General features: G+C 38.0%; 1 protein-coding gene across 1 annotated transcript; it reads right to left on the reverse strand.

The window, feature by feature from the left end:
* slc24a3 (solute carrier family 24 member 3) lies at window positions 1–27,743 on the reverse strand. The gene is made up of 17 exons (XM_077613491.1): window positions 27,421–27,743; window positions 20,030–20,155; window positions 8,429–8,505; window positions 7,249–7,323; window positions 7,082–7,166; window positions 6,616–6,719; window positions 5,689–5,763; window positions 5,357–5,382; window positions 5,211–5,264; window positions 5,011–5,138; window positions 4,567–4,727; window positions 4,234–4,474; window positions 3,894–4,060; window positions 3,309–3,423; window positions 2,833–2,945; window positions 2,365–2,430; window positions 1–1,364 (listed from the first exon to the last, which is right to left on the reverse strand). The coding sequence occupies exons 1-17, from the start codon at window positions 27,605–27,607 to the stop codon at window positions 1,215–1,217; spliced, it is 1,950 nt and encodes a 649-aa protein (XP_077469617.1). The 5' UTR covers window positions 27,608–27,743; the 3' UTR covers window positions 1–1,214.
* Between the last annotated feature and the right edge of the window lie 68 nt (window positions 27,744–27,811).

The raw sequence follows: 27,811 nt of genomic DNA on the forward strand, positions 1-27,811 counted from the left end.
ACAAAATGTACTCTTCATGATCTACTTTCCAAACGCCTTCGCTCTACTCAAGATGGCCACCAGCAACAAACACTGCAGTAAAAAAAGTTAACTTTCTCCCTGGCTGAGATGAGGAATTAATATTTGTTAATTCGTGGCATGGCTCCCACTTAAAATGGCTTGGACATTTAGCGTCATCAAGGGCAGACAATTACTTAAAGATGCACCCTATCATCAATTGCATTATCACTCGTATGTATATGCAATCCATTTGAAGTTATTATTTTTTTAATAAAACAACAACAACTGTATTTTCAAAAAAACATGGCATTGATACCACACAACTAGGTATCGTGAACCAAGAAATGGTATCGGTGCAACACTAAGACTCTAGCAGTGTTCTAGTGATATAATACAAACTGGTCCATCTCACAAGAGTGCAGACATATTTTTTTTCTTTTGTTTCCTAATATTGACATCTAAATCAAGTCGTTCAAAAACATCAAAATGAACTGTGCTTATCAGTAGACATTTGGAAAGAAGAGCTTCTCTCCCAAAAGCGGATTGCAGCGACCCTGGCACCATAAATAAACCTGTTGAGGGTTCCGTAACCTCCGAGGAGAAATGTGCGTATGACACCAATAAATAATATATGAGCCATCTGGGGCTATTTACAGAAAACTATTTACAAAAAGGGAACCAAAAGCTCTCCATAAAGCTAATTCAATCATTTTTAAATACAAAACGTACAGTAGACACTTCTGCTGTGACACGTTTTAGAAAACATGACTGGATAATAATGCCCTGGTGTGTTTTTGGCTATGTACTGTAGACAATGTATCCCATCGAATCCTGGATCTGTAATAATGCAACATAATCCAGGATGTATGATCAGATAACTGACGGCTGAAATATTATCCCGTCTGCCGGGCAAACTGAGTCCTTCCGAGTTGATTTCCAAATGTGAAATCCAGCCTTGCACTTAAAATATTAATTCATCAGAAACTTGCCGCGGCTCTCATCCTTGATGCCTCTCGCGTGGAAAGTCATTTTCTGATAAATAAAATGACAACATAAATGAATAAATGTGTGATTTCCACTCGAGAATCCGGGAAGGTGGACAATGACTGCCCATAAATCTTGGCAAAACTTAACATAATTTCAGATTTCGAGTGTTGTATCCCGTCATCTAAGTCAAATTGAAATGACGCATCTTTTTTTATCACGTGGGCGCGTCACTCATCCCTACACGTGGGCAGATTGACGAAAGTGAAGATGTTGTACTCTATGAGGCAAGAGAAACTCAGAAAGACAGAGTAGAGGAGGAGACAGGCCACACCGAGGCGTTTATCTAACGTCCACTTGTTCAGGTGAACTCCAATAACCTGAAGACAAAGACAAATGTATTTGTTTTTATTAAGCAGAGAGCTGAACCCTATTTAGAACACTGGCTGCTGTGACGGTGCTAGATTTCCAATACATTTTGACTGGGAAGGCTGTCAGCGGATAATTTACATGAAATCGTACACGTCTGTTACAGTAAAAGGTGTTTTCATCATCATCATTCGAGCGAAAATTGTTTTTGGTCTCATTGTGACCTGCGATTGGCTGCTTACCTATTGATAGATTGATTGATTTATTTGATAAGGGACAGCACATATTAATGAACATATTTATATTCATGTTAATGAACATATATATGTAAATATGTAAGATTGTAGCCGCCGGCTAATTGCCATCTTTAGTCGCTTGTGTAGGTACAAGATAAACAATGACACACACTAGACACACACATAGGTAGCACAATTTTAGACAGCGTCGTGATCGCAATTTTGTTCGTCTAACAGCCAGGCTTTAAGATGATTGACGAAGAGGTCCAGGTTGTACCCTGCCTACTGCACATTGTTAGTTTGGATAGTATCCCACACGCCCGCGAACATTGTGACGACAGGCAGAACGGAAAACAAATTAATTACTAATAGGAGTCAAAAACTAAGTTAGTCAAAGACAAACAAGTTAACATAGGTTTCTATTATTGAAGAACGGTTAAAAAATAAACTCTACATGTCGTTGTCTAAATGATTTGGATTTAGAGGTCCTGTGGTTGTGTGTTCTGATTACCCCAAGAAAAATAGCTTTGGAGATGTGTTATGATTGGTTAAACATTCAATTCAAGAAAAACACTTGAAGAGAATGTTCCGGCACTCCCTCAAAATTGGTCCAATCTATGGCAACGCGCCTTGTCATGAAACGGTTTATAGCAGAGTGGCTTATTAAGCCTCCAATCAAACGAAGTGCAACAAGCTATTTGAGTGTTGTTGTTGCCTGCTTGAGAAAACATGCTGCCTATAATGGAAGTAATGAGATGCTCAGATGCACACTCACCGTCAGAAACACAGACGCCAACAGAAGGCCGACCGAAAAAATCAGTCCTTTGCTGTATAATTTGATCTGCAAGAAAATAATGCATTCAAATTATGGCGAGAAGAATGAAAGCTGTAAAAGCTTACATTTGTCATACAGTTATCAACAATCTATGTTATATGTATATGAATAAACAAACCTTTTTTTTTTTTTTAACAAATAATCACATTAATCTGTTGTTGTTTCAAATAAAACCTTGTGGGGTATTTAATTGCTTTTGTTCATTTTGCAAGTTTGTCACTTCATCATACCGCGTGAACGTGCAACCAATTTAAGGGATGAAACTCAAAATTTTAGGTCAACTGGACTTCAGTTTAAATAAAAATAATAGGTTTCTCCAAGCGGCGATCGAACCCAGCCCGCTAGACTTGCAGCGACAAATTACTATTGTATTGTGGAACTCCACGTTTATCTTTGTTCGCTACTCACGTCAGAACCGTAGTTAATAGCCAGTGTCTTCAGGGCCCAGGGGAGGCCGAGGCCTACCAAGATGTCAAACACATTACTACCGATGGAATTGGATACCGCCATGTCTCCCATTCCTGCGCACAAGCACAGGAAGAAAGTTGTATTGTGAAAGAAAAAAAGCTCGTCTGCAAAACGGGGGTTAGAGACGATGCGAGCAGCTCGGTTGGGGGGTTCGAAAGGTTATCTCAGTGTTGTCTTATGTCCGATTGATGTCCCAAAGAGATGGTGACGTGACGAGTACACAAAGCGGCAGAGTGGTGGCGAGGGCGTACCTCTCCACAAGCCCAGAAACCCAGAAATGTTAAATATTTGATGACAGGAGGTTGAAAAGCAAAGATCAAAGGATTGTGGAAGGATCCCTATTGAGATGTCTCCCCTCACCACCGCCCACCAAAAGGGAACAGAAAGGAAGGTGACATTTGTTTGTGATTGACTACCTTGTCTTGCCACAATGAGGCTAGCCATGCAATCAGGGACGCTGGTCCCAGCGGCCAGGAAGGTGATGCCCATGATGACGTCAGGAATACCAAGAGTGAAGCCAATCACTGTTACCTGCGAGACAAGTGATTTTTGGGGGGATATTGCAGTTCAACCTTTACATGTTTTGCAAGATAATTTGGGTTGCAAAGGCCTAGAATATTCCTTCACAACTTGGAGTGGGAAGCTATGTGTACCTGCCGATACGATCTATGCAGGAATACAGAAAACAAACAAAAAAAAGCTCAACCCAATTGAAAAGCAAGACCTGGGTACAATAGCCTGATTGGGTCCCTTTTCTTTCAGGACAACATATCCTACATGTACATAGAGTTTGACTAAATGTATCGACATTTTTGGGTGCATAAACACACACAAAAAATCCTCAATCAATTAGTTTGTCAAAATGTTTAATATTTATCTTCTATCGGCAAAGAAACATCCTCGACAAACTGTCTTGAAGATTGATAATATTTATTCAACTTGTTTGTAAACGATTCTCCCTATAAATAAGTCTGTCTGGGGTTGACTTTGAAAGCTCTCACCATCCAAACCATGATGTAAGAAAAGGCAGCGATCCAAAGGGTTGAACTGACGAAAGAAAGCATAAACCAATTCTCCCATCGAGGTGTGGAGCAGTTGGGGACGGTGAAGTAAAGCAGCAGGCAAAGAGGCCAGGCTAACAGCCACTTCACTTTATTGCAGACACCAGCTGCAATGCACATATTTTAAGCATATTAGGAGGAAAATGCAAGTGCACTGAAAACATACCTCTTGGCCAAGGGTCCAAAATACCACAGTATCAAGTTATTTTTTCTTTTTTGGTGATTACATAAGCCATCTGATTTGAGTTGAAAGCTGATTCAATGTGATCAATTCATTTACCTGGACACTGGAATGGCACCAACGGCCCTTCTCCATCCTCCTCCTCTTCATCCTCATCATTCTCATTATTCTCATTATCTTCATTCTCTGTCTCGTTGCCCGCCACGTGATCCTCACGCCGCAAGTTAACGCCCCGTTCTGCCCCGGACAGCCCATTTTCGATGCTACGCTTGTTTGACCCTTTCACGGGCCCGTCTGAGTCGCCGTTGGTCAGATTCCGTGTGTTGATCAGACGTTGCCTCTGTAAGATGCATGAGACATATGACTTGAAAGATGAAACATTTCAAAACCAAAGCGATTAATCTGCACGAGTATGCGAATGGAGCTCTGCACCTCAGTGATGAGCATCCGTGAGGCCATAGTGAGGCGGGTTCTGGGGGAGAAATGGCTGGTGATCATGATTCTCATGCCGGCCTCTGAAAAGGACAGCTGGTGGGGGTATGCTGACAACAGCTCGTCAACCATCAGCACTGATGTCTTCCTGTGGCGGTTTGCTTTACGCAGGAAAAGAAGGCAAGTATTATAATAGTATCAACATTCTCTGTTATTAGGACACCTCCCTTCTGGTTTCTACTACTGATAAACCCATTTAAATTCACAGCAGATTGATGATTGTACACCACGCAATTGGACGGTGTCCACTTTGGATCTCTATCATCAATACTAGTATCGGTATCGTTGCAACACGACTTGAAACACGTCTAATACAAAAACTATAGATTGAGTAAGATGAAGAATATAACTCAAGAGCTACAACTTTTACATAATACTGTATACCTTTTTTTAACAGGACAGCAGTGGCATCAGAGCCATCATCTAGCTCGCCATTATTAGCGGCTCCATTTCTCAAACTGGATGAGTTCTTCTTCCTCCGCTCCAGAAATCGAACCACATGGGAGTTAAGTCTGGAACACAAATCTAACATTTAGAATACCTTCAGGAAAATTGGTCTGTATGGATTTTATGAGCAAACTTACTTCATGATCAAAATATAGACGAAATACATAAGAATCAATATGAGCGCTTCCCACCTGAAAAGCATGGTAAAGATTAAGTTTAACCTTTAAGATAAATACAAGTCCTGTGCTGGATTTTAATGAACAATAACATAAACAACACTTACCAAACAACTTTTTCATCATATATGAACTATAACAAAGAAGGAATAGGACAGATATACTATTAGTTCATTGGAAATACTGCAATCACAGTATAAAATAAAAAAAAATGCAAAACGCTTTATAATCATAACATTACGTAATTGTATCATGCATGTATTGTATTCTATTATTCCTAAAATGAAGTTATTTATTTTCGACACGTGTCAAACTAATGGCCTGGGGGTCAGATCTGGCTGACCGCATGATTTTGGTGGCCCAAAAAAGCACATCATGTACACAAGCATTTTTAGTTACCAATTCTAAATCTAAAGTGTTGTTAAAAGTAAGAAATTACCACAATGAGTGCTGAGATTGAAAGGGTATAGTAAGTAGAGTCTCGGAGTAGAGGCCAGCAGGATAGATGGATGGTCTGAGAGAGGAAAAAAGTCAGAATATTTAACAACACAGACTCACACTTATTTATTAGAATTAATGAAATATCTTCTGCTAAAACAGTGGTGTATTTCATATTTAAATAATGACAAACTTTGTAATATCATCAATACTAGTCGAGTTAATGACACTACAATTCTAACCAGTAGAACGCCACCCTGTGTCACTCTTGCGTAACATATAATCTAAATAAGAAAAACATTCTTTCAAGTATGTTTCTGTGTTGCTTTTGGGATTAAAGAGGGAGTAAGGGACAGACAGGATTTTCTGTTTTGTAACACGAAAGGGGCCTGAGAGCACTTTCTTCATGTAAAATGTAGTGTGCACTAATTATACCGGAAAAAAAGCGATTCTAATCTGCACTGTGATATAAAAACACATTTCTACATTCTTCTGATGGACCAATGTCTTTCTGAAATGTTTTTGTTTTTCAACCAGACCACTTCTCCTTGACATTATGGAGCTCAATTATCATTTTGGTGACAGTTACATGATTTTCTTACAAGATTCTGAAATTGGACGACAACCTTTCTATTCTCCTTGTGGTATTCTTTTTAAAATTCACTGTCCTGAGCTTGAACTGTCCTCAGAGTGCTGTTAGAAAGATAAATCTGATGCCTCAAAGCAGACTTAATTGCCCTATGAATGAGTGGTCTCAATGAAAGAAATTATGTCCTTTGGATTTAAATCAAACTTATTGTTTTTGTCCTTTGACAGTTTCCTCAATGCAAGATAGGGGAGACTTGGAGGATTTGGAACATTCCATTTCACGTGAATAAAACAACAATGTGTGATATTTAAATATTTTACTGTTAATAATGTACTTTACCTGCACAGAAAATAAGCCACATACTCCAATAATGCAGAGGATATTGAAGACAGCTGAGCCCACAATAGTGCCAACACCAACATCCCCTTTAGTAATGAATACGCCTGCGAGGCAGACATACAAGCTGTGTTTACTGGACGTTAAAAATCAGTTGATCGAGTTGCCAGACTAATTTCAATGTTACATGATTTTTTTTTTAAATAGGTATTGCATGAGTTTGAATTGGCATTTAGAATTTCTGGTTAACTGGATGATAGATGTCCAATCAAGACGAGTTCAGCACTACTGGATGTCCTATCCATTTGATGTGGGAACCTAGTCGCGAATGAACATTTATTCATTTGCTGCTAACCTCCCACTTCAATTGGATTGGACGTTTATTGTTTGCAATGGCAGGCAATGTATTAACAGATGCAGTAATGCGAATTTAATCCCTGGTGCATGTTATAATGTGTGTGTTTCTCACCTATGACTGAAGTGAACAATTCAGGTGCTGAACTTCCTGCAGCCATAAAGGTTGCCCCTGCAACATCCTCGCTAAGTTGAAGACGCTAGTAAGACAAAAAAATGCAGATTCTTACAAAACAACATTTAGAATATCATTAAATATATGAATAAATGCCAGTCAATTACCTCGCATATCTTGTCCAGTGAGGGGACGAAGTAATCATCGCACACAATGGCCAAGGCGTAGAACATATAGATTGTCTAGAGAAAAAGGTTACATATCCACTTGTGAGCTTTACATAACTGTGACCTCCGAACTCATTACCCTGATATTTAATTGATCTTTCGTTTTATATTAAAAATGTAACCTGAAAGTTTTATAATAATCCCTTTCTTCATACTTGATTTATCTAAAACCCAATCAGACAGACGCAATGAACATAAGGTAAACCTAATGTGTGGCAGATTTTTTTCACAATCTCCCTCGATGAACAATACCATTTTACACCAATTAGACAATAGTATTTATTTATTCTGCAGTTTGCATGTAGCCTTTTTGAACAATTAGTCCAAAACCAAAGTATCGTTCCTGTTTCCTCTGTTTCTGACTTCCAAAATTGGGTGCTCCAAGCTTCTGTTTTGCATTTTTGGAAAACAACAGAGAGAAGCGGCGACGTGTACTGAACTGGGTGGCAGCAACCATGCCTGCACCTGCCTAGCTCCTAACAGATGTGGTATTGTGTTTGCGCTGATTTGAATCTTAAACAGCCAGTGAGCCTGTCCTGGTATCATACATACAGTAAGCCCACAGTAAGCTTCTCGCCTCAGCACACAAACTGTGCAAGCAGCTCATTGTTTTTGATTTCGTCATGCCGAGATACAATTGACATTCTCTTCTCTCGAGTTGAGAAAAATAAAACTCTCGTTGAAACGCATTTACTTGAAATATTCCCTTTTAGGGCACATCATGCATGTACATATTCATAGCTTCGTTATGCAACTACATACTCAAGAGACGAGCACTCTCTGTTAAAAAATACATTTTCATATGTTAATTAAGACAAGGCCATTGGAAATAAAACTGTCTTTGAAACGTAAAAAAATATTTCAATATATATATTATTATATTTCAATTTATTGGCTTCCATCGCCGGTGATAGACGTCCTATCCATTTTGACTGGAATTATTTGATCGTGGCATGACCCCCAGCCATTGGACGTCTATCACCATCAATGGCAGTAAAAGAGTTCTCAATTTATATGCTGCAAGAACAAACATCATCCCCTGTACTTGGTACAGTGGATAAGAGGGGGATAACACTAAATTACTGCACGCAGTGGTATTACTGTTAAAAAAAACACTCACACATAGGACATGCAGTCCAACAGCTCCATCGATTCGTTCCTGGTTTGTGAAGTAATCTCTGGGGAACTCATGGATAGCTGCAGATTAAATACAAAAGAATGAAACAATAGGGCATGGAAAGGCAGTTATTGTGAGAGGATAGCTATCCAGTTAGACAAAACATCTCATTGGCATTCCACTACTAAACAAATAAATGAATTAACAAGCACTTACCAACATCCACTAAAGGACAGCAAATAAGATATTTTTATCTGGAACATGACTTCCTCCTCATTTGTTCGCACTGTTTTCAGGGAGTAATTAAATGCATTATGTACGCAAATTTTCCTAGAGCTCTTTGTCGACCATTGCCCACATTGAAAGCATGTCATAATTGTTGTTTAATATTCATTTGCTGGCCGGGCTACCCTGTTGTTTAATATTTGAAAATATATTGCATCGCAGGATAACAGAGGATTTTTTTTCTCACAATGTGATGGACATCCTGCATATTGTACATATCATTTCAATTTGGCCACATCATGCCCAATCAAGACAGAATATGCCACATTTTTTCCATGCACAATTCCCATGTCATAGAAGTGTGCATACAAGCCAGTAGGTTAAAAATAGCTCCAACCCAGCATGACCCAACCTGTGTACTTGGGTGCGTGTATTTGGGATTTGCTTGGCTAGCTCCACTGTGTGTCTGCTTAACTTATTGTATGTTAGTGTCTGTTAGTGTGTATTGGGTGTGTGTTTATGTGCTTATTTAACATGATAGCAACCCAATGTGCAGTGACATTCTCTCTCTCAGCATAGCCAAGAGCTCGTGAGTCAGGCGGGGGCACCTGCAGCATGTCTAGAAAACCCTTTTATTATTTTATTGGGCATGTAATCAGCAAAGAGGAGAGAACAAGATGAGAGCAGCAGTTACGGGAAGTTACAAATAAATAAAGGATGTCATATGAAGAAGCTACTAAAATATTGATACCGCAAATTGCACATGACAATTGGAAGGTTATTTTGTACAGCACATATGCAGAATTTCCACAAGAAAGTAAGGTGGTTTGGGGCTGGTGGTAATACAAATGTTAAGTTAGCAGGAATTAAAGATATGACTATTGTGTAGTATTATTTAAGCAATTTATTAACAATACTTGAAAGTAGAATCTGACAGAAAGGCGCAGAGCTGGGCCAGTTTTGGTACGATGTCGAACCTAAGATGTTGTCAACACACTTTCAAACACATCACCAGACACGGTTAAAATATGTATATATAGCTTTTTAAAATAATTTCTTTTAAAAAAACTACCCTTCTTTAATGTAAACAACTACCATCAACAACAAAAAAATGCAGTTTGCCCCACCAGTTTGGATTAAAACATAAAAATGTACAATCAAAAAGATTTAGACAGATATAAGCATCTGACATGATTTAGGATTATGGTGATAGATATTTAAACAGCCCAGCAATGACGTAACTTTCTTGTCGTAGGCCAATCTCATTAACAATCCTGTAAAAAAAGTAGTATGTCGGGAAATGAGTAAAATCATACTACTGTACGTAGACTATATTGTGATACAGTACATGTGATACAGATACAACATTTAAAAGGTCCTTTAAAATGCAGTATTGTCTCAGATATAAAATGTCAAATAAAAATAAATTGGTCTGTATTAAGGCGATTTCTACTTAATTTTCATTTTCCCCTCCTAGTCCAAATGAATTGGATATCTATCTCTATCAATGGATTTCCAGGATGCCTCCCTTTTCTTTGGCTGCTTCCTGTTATTTATTTAGGGTCACTTTCCGTTTGTTTTAGGGTACATACGGGTTACTTTTTGTCGATTTTGCGTCACTTCCTGGAGATTCTGGGGTACTTTCTGTCACTGTGCCATTTATGGGCCGTTTGTTTTTAGTTCAAAATTAAAATACCACCAATGGTGACAATGAAAGAATTTATATTAAAAAGAAAACATTTTTTTATGTGGGTATATGTAATATCAAAAATAGTATATTTTTGAGTATGGTCTGCCTTATCGAAGTAACAGAGAAGAACACTTCGAATTTTCCGAATTATCTGTAGTTCCCAGAATCGGTGAAAAATATAATGGACAACCCTCCGTTATCAGTGCTCTCTCCCATGAAACTATTTTTGAGTTCTGGTCTGTAGGGCTGACCCTCAAGCATTTCCTCTTTGATAAAGCTTATGGTCAGTCTGATTTCAAAGTCAGGTAGTCCTATTTCTACCACTGTGACTTACTGTTCCGGCTGGCTGACAGTGGATGAACAGCTCGGACATATTTTCCTTGGCTGCGTTTTAAGAGCCGATTTTGTTTTTTTAAGAAGTCACTGTGATAATACTCTGTGATTTTGATGACTTAGGGGTATTGTCAACAATGATTTCAAGAATGAATGATCAAACCAAAGTTGCAGCCCGTGTGTGAACTGATGAAGAGATCTAGCGTGTGAGTTGAAGTCAGCTGCCAAATCCCTGAGCTTCGCGAGATCAACGTGGATTGACCCAAGCAGAGACGGACGGCTTGTCACTTCAGGGGCAGAACAACAGTCAGCCCATCCCCCTTGCATAATACTGCTAGCATTACATAATAGCTGTGTGGCACTGATACAGACGCAAACATAAGGAGAGAAGAAACGGTAAATCCTATACATCGTTAAAAGCGTAATGGAAGAACTCAGTGTTTTAGGAGCAACGGAAAAAAAACCACCCTTCCTGCCGATGACAGATGTTGTAAACTCCATCATCAATAAGCATACTGTGGCAACACACGCTCACAGAAATACACAATTATAATATTAAAAAATATAGACATGTTTATGATGATTTGTACTTAGTCTAATAAACTGTTTACATTATGTCAGTCTTTTGCTGAATTGGTTCCTACTACAGACAGACACGGAGCAATAACTGAAGCTCAAAAGCTTACTTTCAAAAGGCTACACTATTATGCAAAGGGATAAAATATTAAGGAAAACACAGAGTATACTATAATAAGTAGGGACGTCCCAATCAGTTGTCCAATCCAATTTGAATAGAGGGTTGGCAGCAATCGAATATTCACAGATGTTTCAACAAGTAAAAATGTTTTGGCCATCTAGCGCCGTCAATGGTTGCCAATGAGTTTAAAGAAATGAGCAAGCAAAAAGTATTTTAGAAGTAATTTTAGTTTTTTTTTTTAAGAACACAAAGCCCTGCCCTTGAGGATTTGAGTTTTTTGGGGCAGTTTCCAGAAGTCACCTTGGACAAATTAGAGTCTCCAATGCTGACATTTGATAAAACCAACTGATTAATAGTATATTTTTGTGACATTAGCAATGACTCTGTGTCCTTCAAGAAAGCAATTTCCCTGGTAATTCTTATTTTTATCTCTATTAAAAAAACAGGGAGGGTACCTTTTAGGCTAAAGCAAAGACAGTCAATTAGTGGATAAAATAAAGTTGTTTAAAACATTTCAGCCTTTAAAAAGATATTAATGATCAGAATGACCTTGAGACAGAGCAGGAATGTGATCAAATGTGAGTCGTGATATGCTCTAATTCAATATCCATAACAGTGAATCAAATGTTGACATAACATGAGCCTAATTACACAATAGGTATGGTGCGAGACATTTGGTTGTGTGGACAATTATTTTTTGTGTTCACAGATGATAATAGGGAATCTACATTGGACATACAGCTATCTGGTTTCAACAACAAAAAATACTATCTGCATCCAAACCGCCAGAAATACACACTTTTCTACTGATACACAAGCACACACATGCATAGGCAGGCTTTTGAATGTACAGTGAGGTAAATATGTTCTGTCTATCCTTCGACAATGTACTATCATATAGTGTCATGGAGGTTCATCCTTTAATGCACGGTAAACTGTCTTTAATATCATATATGCAATTTTTTCTCTTAGCTGAGGAGCTTAAGATGGACACTGAGGGGAAAAAACGTCACGGCATGTACACATTAGGCTAGGCCGAAGTTATATGCACAATAGGATTTATATTTCAAAGGTTACACTTTATAGTTTGGTTGGCATTTAAAAGTTTTAGAAAGATTTGTACGCATGCAATTGCAACACACACAAACATATACACGTGTCGACACAAAAATTCACGAGCAGCAGCATGTGGTTGCATTTATTTTCTGCCACAAGTACTTACAAGTATGTGGGTGTTATTACCCAACACGTCAACCATTTGTGAATGCAAAAAGAAAAAAAGTGCAAAACAAAGAGAAGACAAGCAGAGAAAAAGATGGAATGGAATCAATTTGTGGAAACAAAAGAATTTCTTTTAAATCAGGACAACCGACAACAGTTGAATGATAGAGATAAACCATTTCTACTAACTGCAACAGCCCTTGAAAGACTTGATTTAACGAGAAAAAATATATATCAGCAAAGAGTAATGACAAACAAGGGAGAAAAGACCCTGAAAAGCTGAACAGTTTAGGTTGCCTACCACTCTCGTCGGATATTAACAATTCCCTTAAGTGTCTGAAGCCTGAAGACACAATTAGTTGTAAAACTGCTCAGTGAAAGGGTTCAGGGTTAATACTACACTTCTTGCCACTGGTGTATAGAACACTTAAAAAGAAAAAAATACATATATATAAAAATGTATTTGGGTGCCTTTTTCCAAATGGGTCATTTCAAAGCAATATAAAACCATACTGAGCTCGGGGAATTGTCAGCAATAGTGTTTTTTTAATGCATACAATTGCAAGCAGGGGAAATTCCATTGATTGTAATGACACAGAATTCCTTCTTTTTGTAGTCTGTTTTTTGCAAAACAAGCTTAGCTGATAACTGTACTCTATAAATTCACAACAAGGAATTGGACACCTATTTTTAAAGACCTCGCATATTGGCATAGATTCTCTCCATCAATAAGAACATATTCCAGCAGGAGCTGGACAAAAGTGCCGGGAGAAGGGGCAACGCTTCTGACCAACCATTCCATCGTGGGATAAGATGGAAGAGCTGTCGGCGCTTACCAGCAACGGAGTCGAGGTGCCCTACTCTGCTACTGTTGTCTCCAGCTCCAGACTACTGAGGAACTGTGCGGATAAACTTGGAAGAGTGACTCTGCATATTCTCTACCTCAGTCAGGACAAGTTATCCAATCCAATCCAATATACTGCAGCTACACCTGATCAATACTATATGTTTGATGAATTACTCTTATCACCCAAATAACAACCTTACTCATATCCCAGACTGTTAAATTGACCTTGCTCTTTCTCTCTACTCTGAAGACAACGTTCAAGAAACCTATCTATTTCGGTCTCACAGAACCTCGGTAAGCAGTAGAAAAAGAAGAATTACCAAGAGATCAATAGTAGACAGAGAAAAAATGAATCATGCCGCACAAAAAGCTGGGACAGATACAAGTAGGCAATACAGTGTGTAAACATAAGATACGAGAATGGGAATCTGTTTTTCCATCTTCCATGTATCCATCTGTGAGGTATGAGTGACAGCAGAAACTACATTGTGATGCAGATGGGGAAAACTACACACTGAAAACTTGTTGACTGTATGTTTGTGTGAGGGTGTGCTAGTTCCAAGCTAAAGGTTACATGGTAATAGTGGCATTTAATCAGGGAGGCAGCAAGAAATCAGATCATGATCTGCGCTGGCCTGGGGACTTATTATACAGGAGGCACAAAACGAACATCATTTTCTTAAGTTACTGGTTTGGTTTTTAATATTAATTTATAGTTAAGATTAGTGCTGTTTGATACGCAAAGTATGTCCCATCAATTATGGTCAATTTTATACCATCCACAATATTGTTATGGCACGGTTAAATACATTTTCAATTATTTAGTGACAAATTACAGAATCATTATGGCAGCTTTCCCCCCACACTAACTTTTTTTGACCTTTCACAAAAGCTCTGCCCCACTGAGATACTGTTGCTACTCAGTCAAGCTATGTGACTCTGACGGTAAAGTCGATGGGAGGGAAGCGTATATCAGAGTATATTAGTGGTTTGTTTTGGGGCAAAACCAGAGCAATACCCTCCAAATCGAGGCGAATTTGTAGGACGCTGTGGATGGTTACATTTACTACATAAACATTTTTAGTAGAGGGAAACTACAACCATCACAGCAAAAGTATAAATGTCGCCAGCTAGATCTGAGAAACCACATGAACTCTATTTTAACTGTGACCAGGACAACAGTGTACACCAGTAATGCTCTCGTACTGCTGGTCATATTATCTTTTATATATTTGTCTAGTATTTGCCAAGTATAAATGACGCAATTGCAACATCAGTTACCTTATTGGACACATCAAAGTGCTCTTTCTTGCGCATGCATTTTTTTCAAGAATTTATTTCACTTTATTTTTTGTTTACAATAGTACTACCCTGTATCACCCACATAAGACTCATCCATAAATTAGCTAGACAAATTGTCAAGAATGCCCAGCACCAGTCTTCAAATGAGCATGTGCATTGAACCCAAACCTCAAATATGAGTCTGTCTTTATCATAGTACATATAACATGACTCAAACAGATGGCCCAAGTATTAATCTTATCCCAGCACACACAAACATGCACACACGCACACACGTACAATATGGCATGTTGCTTACAGAATGGCCTGATATGATCTTGATTTTGATCCGCTTTATACATGACATCACTCTCGCATATATGTTTTCTGAGTGTTGCATATACCATTTCGTAACAATTCCAGAAAATGCCGAATAACGGATAAGAAGAATTTAAATGAGTTTGCCACTAGTTGATGCCCATTCCATTTGAAGTGGGAGGATGACAGCGAATGAGCATTTATTGCCAACCTTCCCACTACAAAGGGATTGGACGTCTATTGCTATCAATGGCAGCTAAAGAGTTAACAAAACAAGCGGGGAAGGAGCATTTGGGGTCCTTCCATTTCAGCTATTTCATAGTCTTGGCAGGCTTTTCTTCATTTTGCGGCTGCTTGTGCTTTTGGCTGCTATAGAGAGGAGCAAGCTGCCAAACAAGTTGACAGACATCTCACAGTAGAGTAAAGGGCTATGGTTTGTAGGATTTCCTACTGAAACACATCATTTACTGCATAAAATGTGTTGCCATAACATAAACGACGTGTTATGTATGAACTCTTTAATTGTTTTGGTAGTTGATGCTGTGTATCCTTGAATTATTTAACTTTTTTTGTAACTCTGGGTGAAGTTACTCTTCAAAACGTCTGCAAATGGCTGGTCATTGGTCGTAAAAAATGCTTGGTATTCACAATGTTTCATTTTCAGGTTTTTAAATGACTGGCACCTTTGCAAAAATTAAATGTGCTAAAACAAGTAATTTTAGAGAAATAAAAGTAATTAAAACCAGTCTTACACTAATATTCTGATGTTCACCACCAATCTACTGGGATATTTACTGTTGCAAAAGTCACACACACATACAACAAAATGTTAATAGCTTTGTTATTTCAATTAAACTGTGTTATCTTAGTGGCTGACCTTTACCCAAAATAACTATCTGATGGCCTGTTCGAGGTCCTGCAGACCTTTTTCTGATTTGAAATATAAATAACCGTGCTGGAGTTCAAGAATCTAGACCAGGAGTGTCTTTTACAGGGGGTCTAGGGGTCTACTTTTTTCTCTGAGGGCTATGCTCAGAAAAATCAAAGGATGCAAGGGCTAAAAAAAAATGTATTTTTTTTTCTCGTTCATTAGTTACAGAGAGGCTTGGAATGCGGTAAAAAAAGATCAGTTTTTTTAATATCAATTCATTGGGTGCCATTGAGGATGGACGATGATCAGTCTATTTTGGCTTTTGAGTTAAGTGTCCAAATAAGGCAACAAACTAAACTAAGATGCTGAAATATTGTATGGACAAGCGAAATGGTAGAATGAACGGTTATTTAATGCATTGAGCAAGATAAATACATGTGTATCTTTTAACACACTGCTTACTCTTTGAAAAACACTGCTGCACGACAGCAAGTAAGCACACACACAGGTGACACAGTTCAATGGTTTCCATGGCAGCAGAGGGTTGAGGGTCCATTTGAAAAAGCTAAAAGAAAAAAAATGCTGATTTGCCTGATCAGCACAATGGTTCGAATGTGTCATCTTTCATTTCACATACATGACTGCCCACAGCACACTCCCTACCCTTCACTTTGAAAGTACTAATCAGATGTTCAGTCGAGTAAATTCTAATACTATAGGAGGAGTAGATTATAGCATGTTGAATGATCATATGGGAGTATTCAGTCATTGCTAATATTTGAATTCTTTTTGAGAGCCCTAGGAAAATGATTCAGTGCTTTAAATTAAAATGGGTGAATCTTCTTCAATGTCTCCTTTATCTTCTTTATGCTAATAAAGGTTTCACAAAGGTTAGACTATTCTTCAGAAGCGAAAATGTATGGCCGATGATGACAAATCATGGAGACCTGGGACACTCACCTCTACAGTAATTTCCTCAGAGGGTTATACACTGAGAAGACATATAACACACTCAAGAGGTTTCACGTCTGTAGGGTTTAGCCGTCTGGTACAAAGCCAAAGGAGCAATTCAACTGCAGAGAATAAAAGCAATCCCACAGGGAGACATCCTAAGACATTTATCTTTTTCATGCAGAGATGTGTCTTGTTTAGAACACAGCTACAGTCAATTAACATTGATTTTCCTCCAAGGAGAAAACATTGCGGTGAAACTTCTGGGGTTCCAGCGTGTATTCTGTGTTGCAGGTGTATGCATGCATGGTCATTTATTAGTTTTCTTTAAAAAAAATAAAAACAATTAAAAAAAAACAGAACACCTCAATTTTAATTGACAGGTAGCAATTGCATTTCTTGAATCTTTAATATACTGTTGGACAGCTGCAGTGCTCCATCAGTTAATTAGACAATTTAATGAAGACGTGAATAATTAGTCACACATTGACAAAAAAATTAAGCATTAATGCAGATAGTCTATTTCCTTTTTAGTTTGCTGTACCATCCTCGAGTAATGCATTAAAGACAATTGAAAATAGCACCACAACTCATCCACACAGAACACAGACGACACAATTTGTTCCAATCTCAATACTAACAAAAATAGTATTCATTATATTATGCTAACTTTATATACAGCAGCCTTAAAAGTCAAAAGCACTCGTCACATTTATTAGTAGATAATTAGATATTTGAACAAAAATATGCATGCTAATGTACTGCCTCTGTTTACACTGGATAGTTTTATGTTGCAGCCCTACTTGATACAATGGCCGGTGAGTTTAATCAAAATAAAAAAAATAGTAAGGATAGGGGCTGGCTAACATAATTGTTCTATAATTGTTTTTTTTACCATATAAATAAAATGCAATATATCATGGCATGAAAACATCATGAAATAATAAAATCTGCCAAATTGTGATAGATTTTTTTTTCCTCCATATTGAATAGCACTCAAATTCTGAACTTTTAACCCCCACTAATCTTGTACAGAGGCTAAATAATACTGGACCACATTTGCAACACTTGATGAGCAAAGCTACTTTTGAATTTTACTGTTCACGAAAGCATCGTTCATCCTCAACTCTTAAGGGACGTTTTCTCAAGACAAACTACGCACTCTATTAACTGGCACAGAGATGGGCAGACAGGGCAAATACGTTAAACCTCAAACTGTAGCTGTGACTCATGGATCATAAAAATAGAACTATAGAAAAATAAATCCAACATTTGTCTTTCACTACTGCACTACCAAACAGTCACAGTGTGAGTGTGAGGTGGCTTGTTGGATGAGAGAGTGCTGCAAGCTTTTTGACCTCGAAGGATACAGAAGAAACCATTTTGACAAAGGGGGCTATTTTGGGGACATGGCTGTCACGTGGCTGAGCATTACTGTTTCACATTTACAGGAGTGTTGCCATATAATATTACTAAAAATACATCTATTTTTCTCTACAGTGCTTGTGTAAAAAGAAGCTCACTATGCAAAACAAAAAAATGGTAGTAACAATACAAATTAATCTAAATTCTTAACCCTTTCACGGTGATAGAATCCAATCACATTTTTCATACTTCAGCTTTGAATTAATGTAAATGGGTTTATAACTACGTAAAGTCCAATTCACATAAACTCGGAGGCTTGTTAGACATTCGTTCATTCACTGCCAGCCCCATAGTTCAAATAAATTTGACGTCTCGTACCGTCTATGGCAGCCAATGAGTTAAAAAAAATATTATTTCAGCTACCTTGTCCAATTATTTCCACTTGGTTTAGATTTGAAATGGCAAACACGCCTTGCTTCTTGTTATCCTGTCTAATGCCTGTGCTCAGATATCTGAGTGTGGTGTGTATGCATGAGAATGTTATACGGCATTAAATTGAACCAATGACTCACCCTGAGAAGAGTGAAAAAACAAAGAAAAAGGAGAGATGAGACGGTGCTTAAGGAGCATGGAAATAAATAGCTTAAAAGTAGTTACAGGAAGAGAGGGACTAAAAGAAGCACTTTTCAAAGACTCTTTTTAGTGCAGGGAAGCAAAAATAATCCCAATCGCAGTAATTGGTGTTTGGCGAAACAACATTTAATTAAATAGCATCTGTCTATACTGTAGAAATTGTCCTTAACATCAATTATTGAATCTACTGAGATTACATACTCAAAATAAAAAAAAATGGAGTGTGTATAAGTTTGCAATAGACATGTGGTGCAGTGAGTTTACAATGAGATCAAGAGAATGCTTGGCAGATGATCAGCCTGTTCAACCCTGGGATCCCAGACGGAAAACACTTCGATTCTCCGTGCCAGGGGAAAAACACAATGATGAACAACAGGAGAAACTACAATGTAGGTCTTGAGTTATACAACTAGAAGCTCAGGGACAAACATGTGGGGCTACATCGTGGATGTGTGTGTCCAAAGCTGTTTTTTCTTGGATAAATCAATTAATTGGTTGGCAATCTAAAACTGTTTGTCTCCCAGCCCCTAATCCTTGAATACACATTCAGAACAAACCACATGGGATGGATTATTTCGACAATCAGAAAGCTGTCAGTAGGTGAGCAAAATGAAGTTTCCACTTAAAGAAAAAAAGTATGTATATAAAAAGTAGTTATAAACAAAACTACCATTACTAAAATTGAGTCAATGGTGTCATCTGTTTACATGCTCCTCGTAGTTATGTCACCATTATCCATTGGTAAGTTATTACAACGATTGTGTAACTATAACACAATGTATTAATTTGCCATTTGGATGAGACCAGATGTTAGATCATGCCAAGATTTGTTTGTAACTACAGGCAGGCGGTCTGGGCTGATCCAATTGAATTGGTTGGCACCCACGTTTCATTACTGTGCTCACACCTGAGCAAACAAACTAGAATTTGATTGAGCAGGGCTAAAGGGTATTAATAGTGGAATACCAAAAGGGGGGAAAAATTTATCCAACCTACACCTCCTGTTAGTGTGAATAGCACCCAACATTTGAAAACATGAATAAAACTGCACTAAAACAGCAATATGTTACGAGCTAATCTGATGAGTCAATTGAGAAGTATATCTGAAAATTCAGAGCTAAGATGAGCAGCAAAAGTAACACTTTATATCCACAAGTATAAAATAATCCTACCTGGTTCGGTGCAGTTTTTGTCAAGTTCGGTGAAAAGCTTAGACTGGTTGTCATTAAATTCTTGGAGAAGTTGACGGCTTTCCCATCTCGGATCTTCAAGCATTGTGGAGACTGGGGCATGATTTTCTGAGAAAATCACAATAGAAATAGATGAAAAAATGAGTGTTAATAATTGCAGAGGGAATAAAAACAATTGTATCGGGGAAAAAAGACGACTTATGGTAAAAGGAACGTGGTTTCTGAGTACATTAGAACATTTTACAACAGCTCATTTATTGAATAAGATAACATTTGTATGTTTCAGGCCATCAAAATATGCACCATCTTTGGTTTTATTCGTAACGGGTAAAAATAGGTCGATTAATTAGTCATTAATCAATGTCATTTCATGGGGTTTGCGAGATAATTTACATTGAAAATTCCCACATTTAATGCTATTCTAGTTGGACTTGAATAACTGTTTTGTTTTATTTTGCCAGAGTTGTTAGCATTTAAATAAACTTTGCTCTGATTGGATTGAATTTAAAGTTGAGAAAGGGAGTTGCTGAAATCCCACACAAACCTTTAGTTCAAGTGTTAATTGACATCCAAATTAACACCCACTAACCCTCCTATTCCCCTCTAGAACAAAATAAGATGCCATGTGGACGTTGTGTCACCACGCTTCTGCAGGAGTGCTCATATGTTGGTATGCAGGGCTAGCTCAGTGAGGCCAATCATTCCAGTTCATTCATGTAGGTCACTGTATTCACAAGCACCCCTCTTCCAGCCCATCTCCTCTCTCACCATGCAACAGGCAACGGCATAGGCAGAGAGCTTCCATAAATAGCACCACTCTACGCTATATTTATCAGAACATGACAAATTTTGCAAAGATAAGAACAGAATGTTTCAGTGTAAAATGCTTTAGAGGGCAGCAAAGGCAATATCACAGCTGTAATGGAGAATCTGGCTTGAAACCATTTTCTTCAACAAGCACAGTGTACTATGCCGCTGGTCAACAGAATTGTCACTTTGTATAGTTTATTCCTGGATTTCTCTGCAAATGCCATTATGCCAGATTCCTAAGGCAAGGAAAAATAAAGTCAAACAAAAAAGTAGATTAATAAGGTTTAGAATTGCATTCTTGTATATATCCTATTTCTCATTTTCTGAACTGCTTTATCCTTATATATATATATATATATATATATATATATATATATATATATATATATATATATATATGTGTGTATATATATAAATATATATATATATATATATATATATATATATATATATATATATATATATATATATATATCTCATGTAACAAGCTTACTTATTTATTTATTTATTTCACCTTGCTACTGCAATAGTGAATTTCCCGAGTACGGGATGAATAAAGTTGATCTAATCTAATGTAATCTATTTGCCAGGTTTGAAAAAAGATAGGTTGAGACTGTTTTCATACTAGGGTGGATTTCCACAAGACATGTAGTTATACTTCACATCTTTTGAGTAGGAATGAGTAAAGAGAATTGAGAAACTGAGTGCGCAATGACTCAACATGAGTTTTGTGAACATAAATGTGAAATTTAATCGCGACTGTATTGGATGCCTTTTCTGTATATTCTCTATATTTTTTCCAGGTTCTCACTATCCGTTACTATTGAGAATGCCCGGTTGTATGATCATTATCTGGTGAAAAATCACAAGTCAGAAGCATATACTAGTGGTTCTTACAGTACAGTGTACAGTTTATGCAAAGAGAACCCAAGGGTGAAATCTGTCAAACTGCATCAGGGCTTGGCTGTCATAACTTGTAAACAAGCTTTGTGTCCTCTTACTATATGTTCTTTGCTCAGACCGTGTGTTGCTATGGCACTAGCCGAAGACTAGAGTACAACATATGATCTTTGCTCAGACCGTGTGTTGCTATGGCACTAGCCGAAGATTAAAGTACAGCAAGCTCAAGGTTAAAAGATTGTGATTTTTCACAACTACAGTATTTGGCTATTGGCCTCACAGAGGAAGACCTGGGTTCAAATTCAGGTCGGTGCACCTATGTGGAGTTTGCATGCGCTCCCCGGGCCTGCGTGGGTTTTCTCCAGGTACTTTGGTTTCCTCCCACATTCCAAAGACATGCATGGTAGGCTGATTGGACACTCTAAATTGCCCCTAGGTATGAGTGTGAGCGTGACTGGTTGGTTGTCTCCTTGTGCCCTGCGATTGGCTGGCCATCAATTCAGGGTGTCCCCCGCCTCTGGCCTGAAGTCAGCTGGGATAGGCTCCAGCACCCCCATGACCCTAATGAGGATAAAGCGAGAAAATGAGATGAGATAAGATGAGATGAATTTCACTAACATATAATGTTCCTTCAAAAAGAACAAAACGATTTAGTGTTAGTCTCGAATATCCAATAAATGTGTGGATTAAAGGGCTTGAAAACACATTCATAATTAAATTATTGACTTTGCTCTGTTGCATTCAATATCACAATCTGCAATACCAGACAACTGGATGAATTAAAAAAATAGCACAAAGTATTGTGCATATTAGCTGAGGCCGTGAAGAAATGCTCAGTGATTGATTTTGAATAGACCTGAGACAAGCCGCAACAAGCATTACAATTGCAGACAAAAAAATCTGTTGTAAGTAGCATACCATTTATCTAAAATTAATTTTATTTGTGGTTACTTTGTGCCACTGAGAAAAAAATCTAAGGAAGTAACTAAAGAAATCATGCATTTATTGATTTCAATTTCAGGATTTTCTAATACAATACCTAGGCTCCAGCACCCCACGACCCTGACCAGAATAAGCGGTGTTGAAAATGAATGAATCAATAGTAATATCATTGTACTGTAGAAATAATGTCAAGAGTGCAATTAAACTAAAGTTTACACCGGAATAATGTGTGAGCATTTTGATGATTTCCCTGTTGCTGTAAAAAAATATATATATAAGAGAATAAACTGAGATGTGTTGTACCTGCAGGACTCGCTCACTCGAACTAGGCCAAGCATGCAGTGCATTTGTGTCAGATGAATGTATATAGAAGAAAATGCAATCTGGGATACCATTATTATCCAGGGATTTGCTAGTGCACATATTTCTACCAATACCTAACATAGACACTCACCACCACATTATCTTTCATCAACACATTGTCCTATATTGGCCAGGGTCCTATATCTACAGGTTCAAGTCGCCCACATAATGTCATATAACACGGCCGCCCATCGCTTCTCAATGTCATCCCTAATTAGCTACTTCATCTTCATTAGCATTCTTTGACAGATCTGTTCATGCATGTGGGAATGTGTGTACATGCTTTTATAGAGATGCTTCTGATTCTTTGTATGTACGATGACAGATGCATTAGCAATATATCTGTTTGTTTTAAGGACCATGAGCATTCTTTTTACGTCTTGTAAGTATTAAAAACTTTTTTAAAACCTTGCACATCTACGTATAACAAGCTACTTTTCTACATCCTTGTCCCAAGAGGGAATAAGAATCAGGCCGCACTGGTGGGTTGCATATACTGACACTTTAAAAATTGAAATATGTATTAAAGCATTTGTAAGCTTTATGGATAGTGTAGGTAAGATGTTTTTTTTTTGGATTTGCATTTAGATAGGATTGAGACTATAGCAGAAAAAAAAGGGTGCGAGCAAAGCAAATTGTGAGCGTATCCAAGTATCAAAATTAGTATTTGGATAAAGAGACATTCCTGTTTTCATTCTAAACCTCAACAAAATATGAAGTCAGCTACTTTAAGACTATAAATTTAAGCTCAGAATTCAGGCAGACTGTATATTCTCTTTTAATATCCTAACCCTTCCCATTAATAACATTTTATAGAAATATTAATTCTTAGTCACCATAGAGTTCATTATATAATAAAGCTATCAGGCTATGTTTCAAGTTCAGGTACGTGCTATTGTAGATATAACCTGCTCCTACCTCTAGAAATAGGCACTTCATGTAGGTGCGTTCAGTTCGTACCGCCCACTCTGTGAATACTGAATATTCACTTTAATCACTGATGATTCACCTCTTGTTTGACACAATCCCTATTTCATTATGTTGTTAGACAATAGTGTTGAATCTAATTTAATGGCATATTAAATAATGTCACATAATTTTCAAGCCTGATACCACAAAAGACCCTGTTGCACGAGTGAAAGATTGATGTCATTTAAGATCATCACATTTCTGTTACAAGAATCTGGCTCGGTGGTCAATGGACCCAGCACACCAATTAAAATTAATATTTTGTACATAAATATCTTGCTTGCCGTGCTAGACAGAAATGTTGAAGCTCTAAGGGATGAAGGCATAATCCTTCTGTCAAACATCCAAATCCAGAGGGAAAAATAAGCATTCACACTTAATTTCACACCTATGGGTAATTTAGAGTCATTAATTAACATGCACATTTTTGGAATGTGGGAGGAAGCTCCAGTCGCTGGAGAAAAACCCACGAAAGCACAGGAAGAGCACGTAAACTAAAAAAGTATATATATTAGCGGATTATGTTAAAACACACGAGGAATTTTTAGACAAGAGTTTTTATATGTTGACTTTTAAGGGACAGCATTTGTGTCTCTGCTTTTGAGGAAGCACGGACCAAAAAAAATCCCAAATTCTCTGATGCAAAAATTTGTAAGAGCAGAATTTGCATTAGAGCGTGAGGAGGGACAGAATTGTGAGCATAACCGATGTGAGCAAGAGGAATTGCATAACAACATATGAGGATGCTGCAGAGATTCGCAGTGATCAAAGCTGCTGGCATTCGCTTTGACAGCTGGAGGGCTCCGAACACAAATTTAAACTCAGGGAGAAAATACAGACCCAAGCAAACTTGCTTTTAAGACTGTTTTTTTTTCTTTTTCTTCAATATTTGTCATGACTGAATAGCATTTTAAGTAGCCCCATCACACCCTGATGTTCAACAAATGCTATGCAGCAAACTATAAAGCGCAAATATCATTTTCCTCTGGATGTTTGAATACCTGTGTTATCCGCAAAATTCAAATGTTCATTCCTCAGATTGGTTACGTCCCACTGCAGTTATTTTTCAATGAGACCAGTCAAGAACAATTACTGTCAATCAAAGGAACTATAAGAGAACGTGTCAGGTGCCTCCAGCAGTGAGTTATTTTGGGCAGATGTGTTCTGGGCTCACCTACCGAGTAATATTATGAAAAGAACACTGCATTGAGTTGCTTAAACCTGTAGCAAGGTGAAGCCTGGCATAGTTTTAAATCGATTTTCAAGATAACCGTTGACTACTGCATTTACCATCACTTGGAGTCACACGTGACAAAGCCGCTCCCAATTGAATCTGGGCTAGATTACTGCTCGGATTTATATTGTGGTCCGATGAAAGTACGGCTCAATTTTTGGGCCACAATTCAAAATTATAAGTCTGGTGTGACCGAAACACTGTTCATCATCAAGTAAAGACCATGCCGTCACTCTCATGATATCACTGACTGAGCTTTTTTTTCTATTCCTTCTCCTCCTCCTGCTTATTTCATAGCCTGAGCTGTCCCCACATGATCCTGTTCCTCTTCACAGCACCCCCTGCACTCTTGTCTGTTTTCCTTTTTGTCTAATTCTGTTCCTCTGCTCTGAGTCCCCAGGCTTTGTCAGTGCAAAGTGCTCCATCTGTGTCCCCCTCAACCCATTCTGCTAACAAACACAAAGGAGGAGACCCAATAAGCAAAGGTCTGTGTTATGTAATAAGGTAATGGGAACACTAATGCTGAAACCAAGCAACCTTTTATGGCATGTCTATACCATGACAGTACATGTACCATGACAGTAAACATTTTTTTAATACTTTTGTCACAGATGGATGAAAAGGGGACTTTAGCTTGGAAAGTGAAGTTCACTTGCATTAAACCCTATAGATAATAGTGGTTCATATGGCTAATCCTCCACCGTATTAAGCTTTTCATCCATATGCGCACCGTTCAACTTTTTATTGGAAAGGCTAAATACAATTAATCGACAGACTTATTTGGTTCCACTTTTTTCAGATGGTGTTGAATACAAGTGCAGTACTTGTCTATAATATACGCCTATAAAGGTAAAACGGATTATTCACGTTCACTTTCACGCTAGTAAATGATGTTTACTTTAGGCTTGGGGCCACTGAGCTAACTGCCAAGAAAGACAGACTGTTCGGATGAAATTGATGCATTACTATCTACCCCCCCCCCCCCCCTTCTCCAAGAACAGAAGCACAGCATGAGCAGCAAAATATATATATATATATATATATATATATATATATATATATATATATATATATATATATATATATATATACTACTCTAGGTATTAAAACTCCTTTACAAGAATAGGGCCACCATGGATAGCCTATTCTGAAAGGCAAGATATGGGATTGTAACCCTAAAATCAGGGTTGAGTAATTATTGGATACATAAAAATAAATTGGAAAATTAAATTTAAATAAAGTCACATTTGTATGATTAAATATGGGAGTGCCATAACGTACTGCACATTTTTGAAAAATGTTAATTTGGATACCTCCACAAATCAGGTCGTCACACACCACCTATTTTTCATCCGGATTTGGAGCAGACAGAGGATGAGTATTAAGGCACTATACCAGCACTAACATCCTCACTATTTGCAGTAAGGGTTGAATACTAGTACTACCACAACTACTTATAGTAATCCATCCATTCATTGTTCATCCCAAATGTCCTAATTAGGATGTTTGAGTGAGTGGGAGGCTTTGTAAGATATACTAAACAAAAACTTGAAAAAAATGCAAAATAACCACAAAAAGTGCACACATTCTCTCCAAAGTGAGCAACATGTGCAAAAATACTACTATACTGCTCTAATAATGAAATCATCATCATTCGAATAGAACACTGTATGTACTACAATAATGCAACATTGACGGGCCCATTTAAAATTCAGGATACATATTATTTAAAAATCAGGTGGCCCGACAGCCGAGTGGTTGGCGTGCCAGTCTCACAATTCTGGGTTCGAGGGTTCGATCCCAGCTGGGTCTTCACTGTGTGCAGTTTGGATGTTCTTCCTGGGCTTGTGTGGGTTTTCTCTGGGTACTCCAGTTTCCTCCCACATCCCAAGCCCATAATGGTGGGATAACTACAAATTTGGATGTGCTTCCACCCATCGTTAAGGTTTCTCATCAAGAGTTGGAATCAGCAGATTCTCCAAATCAGGTGACTTGGACTCACATGCAAAAATATGTGATTAGGACATACCTAATGAATTATGACATGAATAAAATCCAGCAATAGATGCCATGATTAGTGTCCAATCTTGACATTTGTTTCTTTCAAAAATGCTAAATGTTCCCATAATTTGCACGAGTTCGGCTGGTTCCTCACCTTTCTGTTCCACATTCTTGAGCCCGAGAACGAGTCCCAGCAGAATGCCCATGAAGCACATCTGCAAGGCGAACAAGCCCTTTCGCTTTCTCCGTCTGCCTTTACTCCTTCGGCGGCTCAGCATCACACCTACTCCCACTAAAGTCTCGGACCTCCCTTCTCCCACCACGCGGGCCATGGCGCTCATCGTTTGGCGAGCGTTCAGGCTGGTCCCCGGGTGGTACCAAGGTAGGAGTGTTGGCGGATGGGAGGACGACGCCGAGAGATGAGCTCTGAGTGAGATGGAGTTACTCGGAGCGGCAGATGTGACTGATTTGACGACCGACTAGCAAGCTAGACGTCGTTTATCCAAGACATCCGGTGCAGACCTTCAAAACAAGATAAAAAAAAA

This window comes from Stigmatopora argus, chromosome 11, assembly GCF_051989625.1.
Source record: "Stigmatopora argus isolate UIUO_Sarg chromosome 11, RoL_Sarg_1.0, whole genome shotgun sequence".
Taxonomy (NCBI): domain Eukaryota; kingdom Metazoa; phylum Chordata; class Actinopteri; order Syngnathiformes; family Syngnathidae; genus Stigmatopora; species Stigmatopora argus.

What these genes read in the sequence shown, in the direction of transcription:
- slc24a3 (XM_077613491.1), bottom strand. Translation starts at nt 27,607, where the DNA reads ATGAGCGCCATGGCCCGCGTGGTGGGAGAAGGGAGGTCCGAGACTTTA. An exon ending in CAAAAACTGCACCGAACCAG is followed by an intron (nt 8,506 to 20,029) that starts GTAGGATTATTT and finishes TTTAATCTGCAG; the next exon opens with CTATCCATGAGTTCCCCAGA. An exon ending in TTGGACTGCATGTCCTATGT is followed by an intron (nt 7,324 to 8,428) that starts GTGAGTGTTTTT and finishes CTTTTTCTCTAG; the next exon opens with ACAATCTATATGTTCTACGC.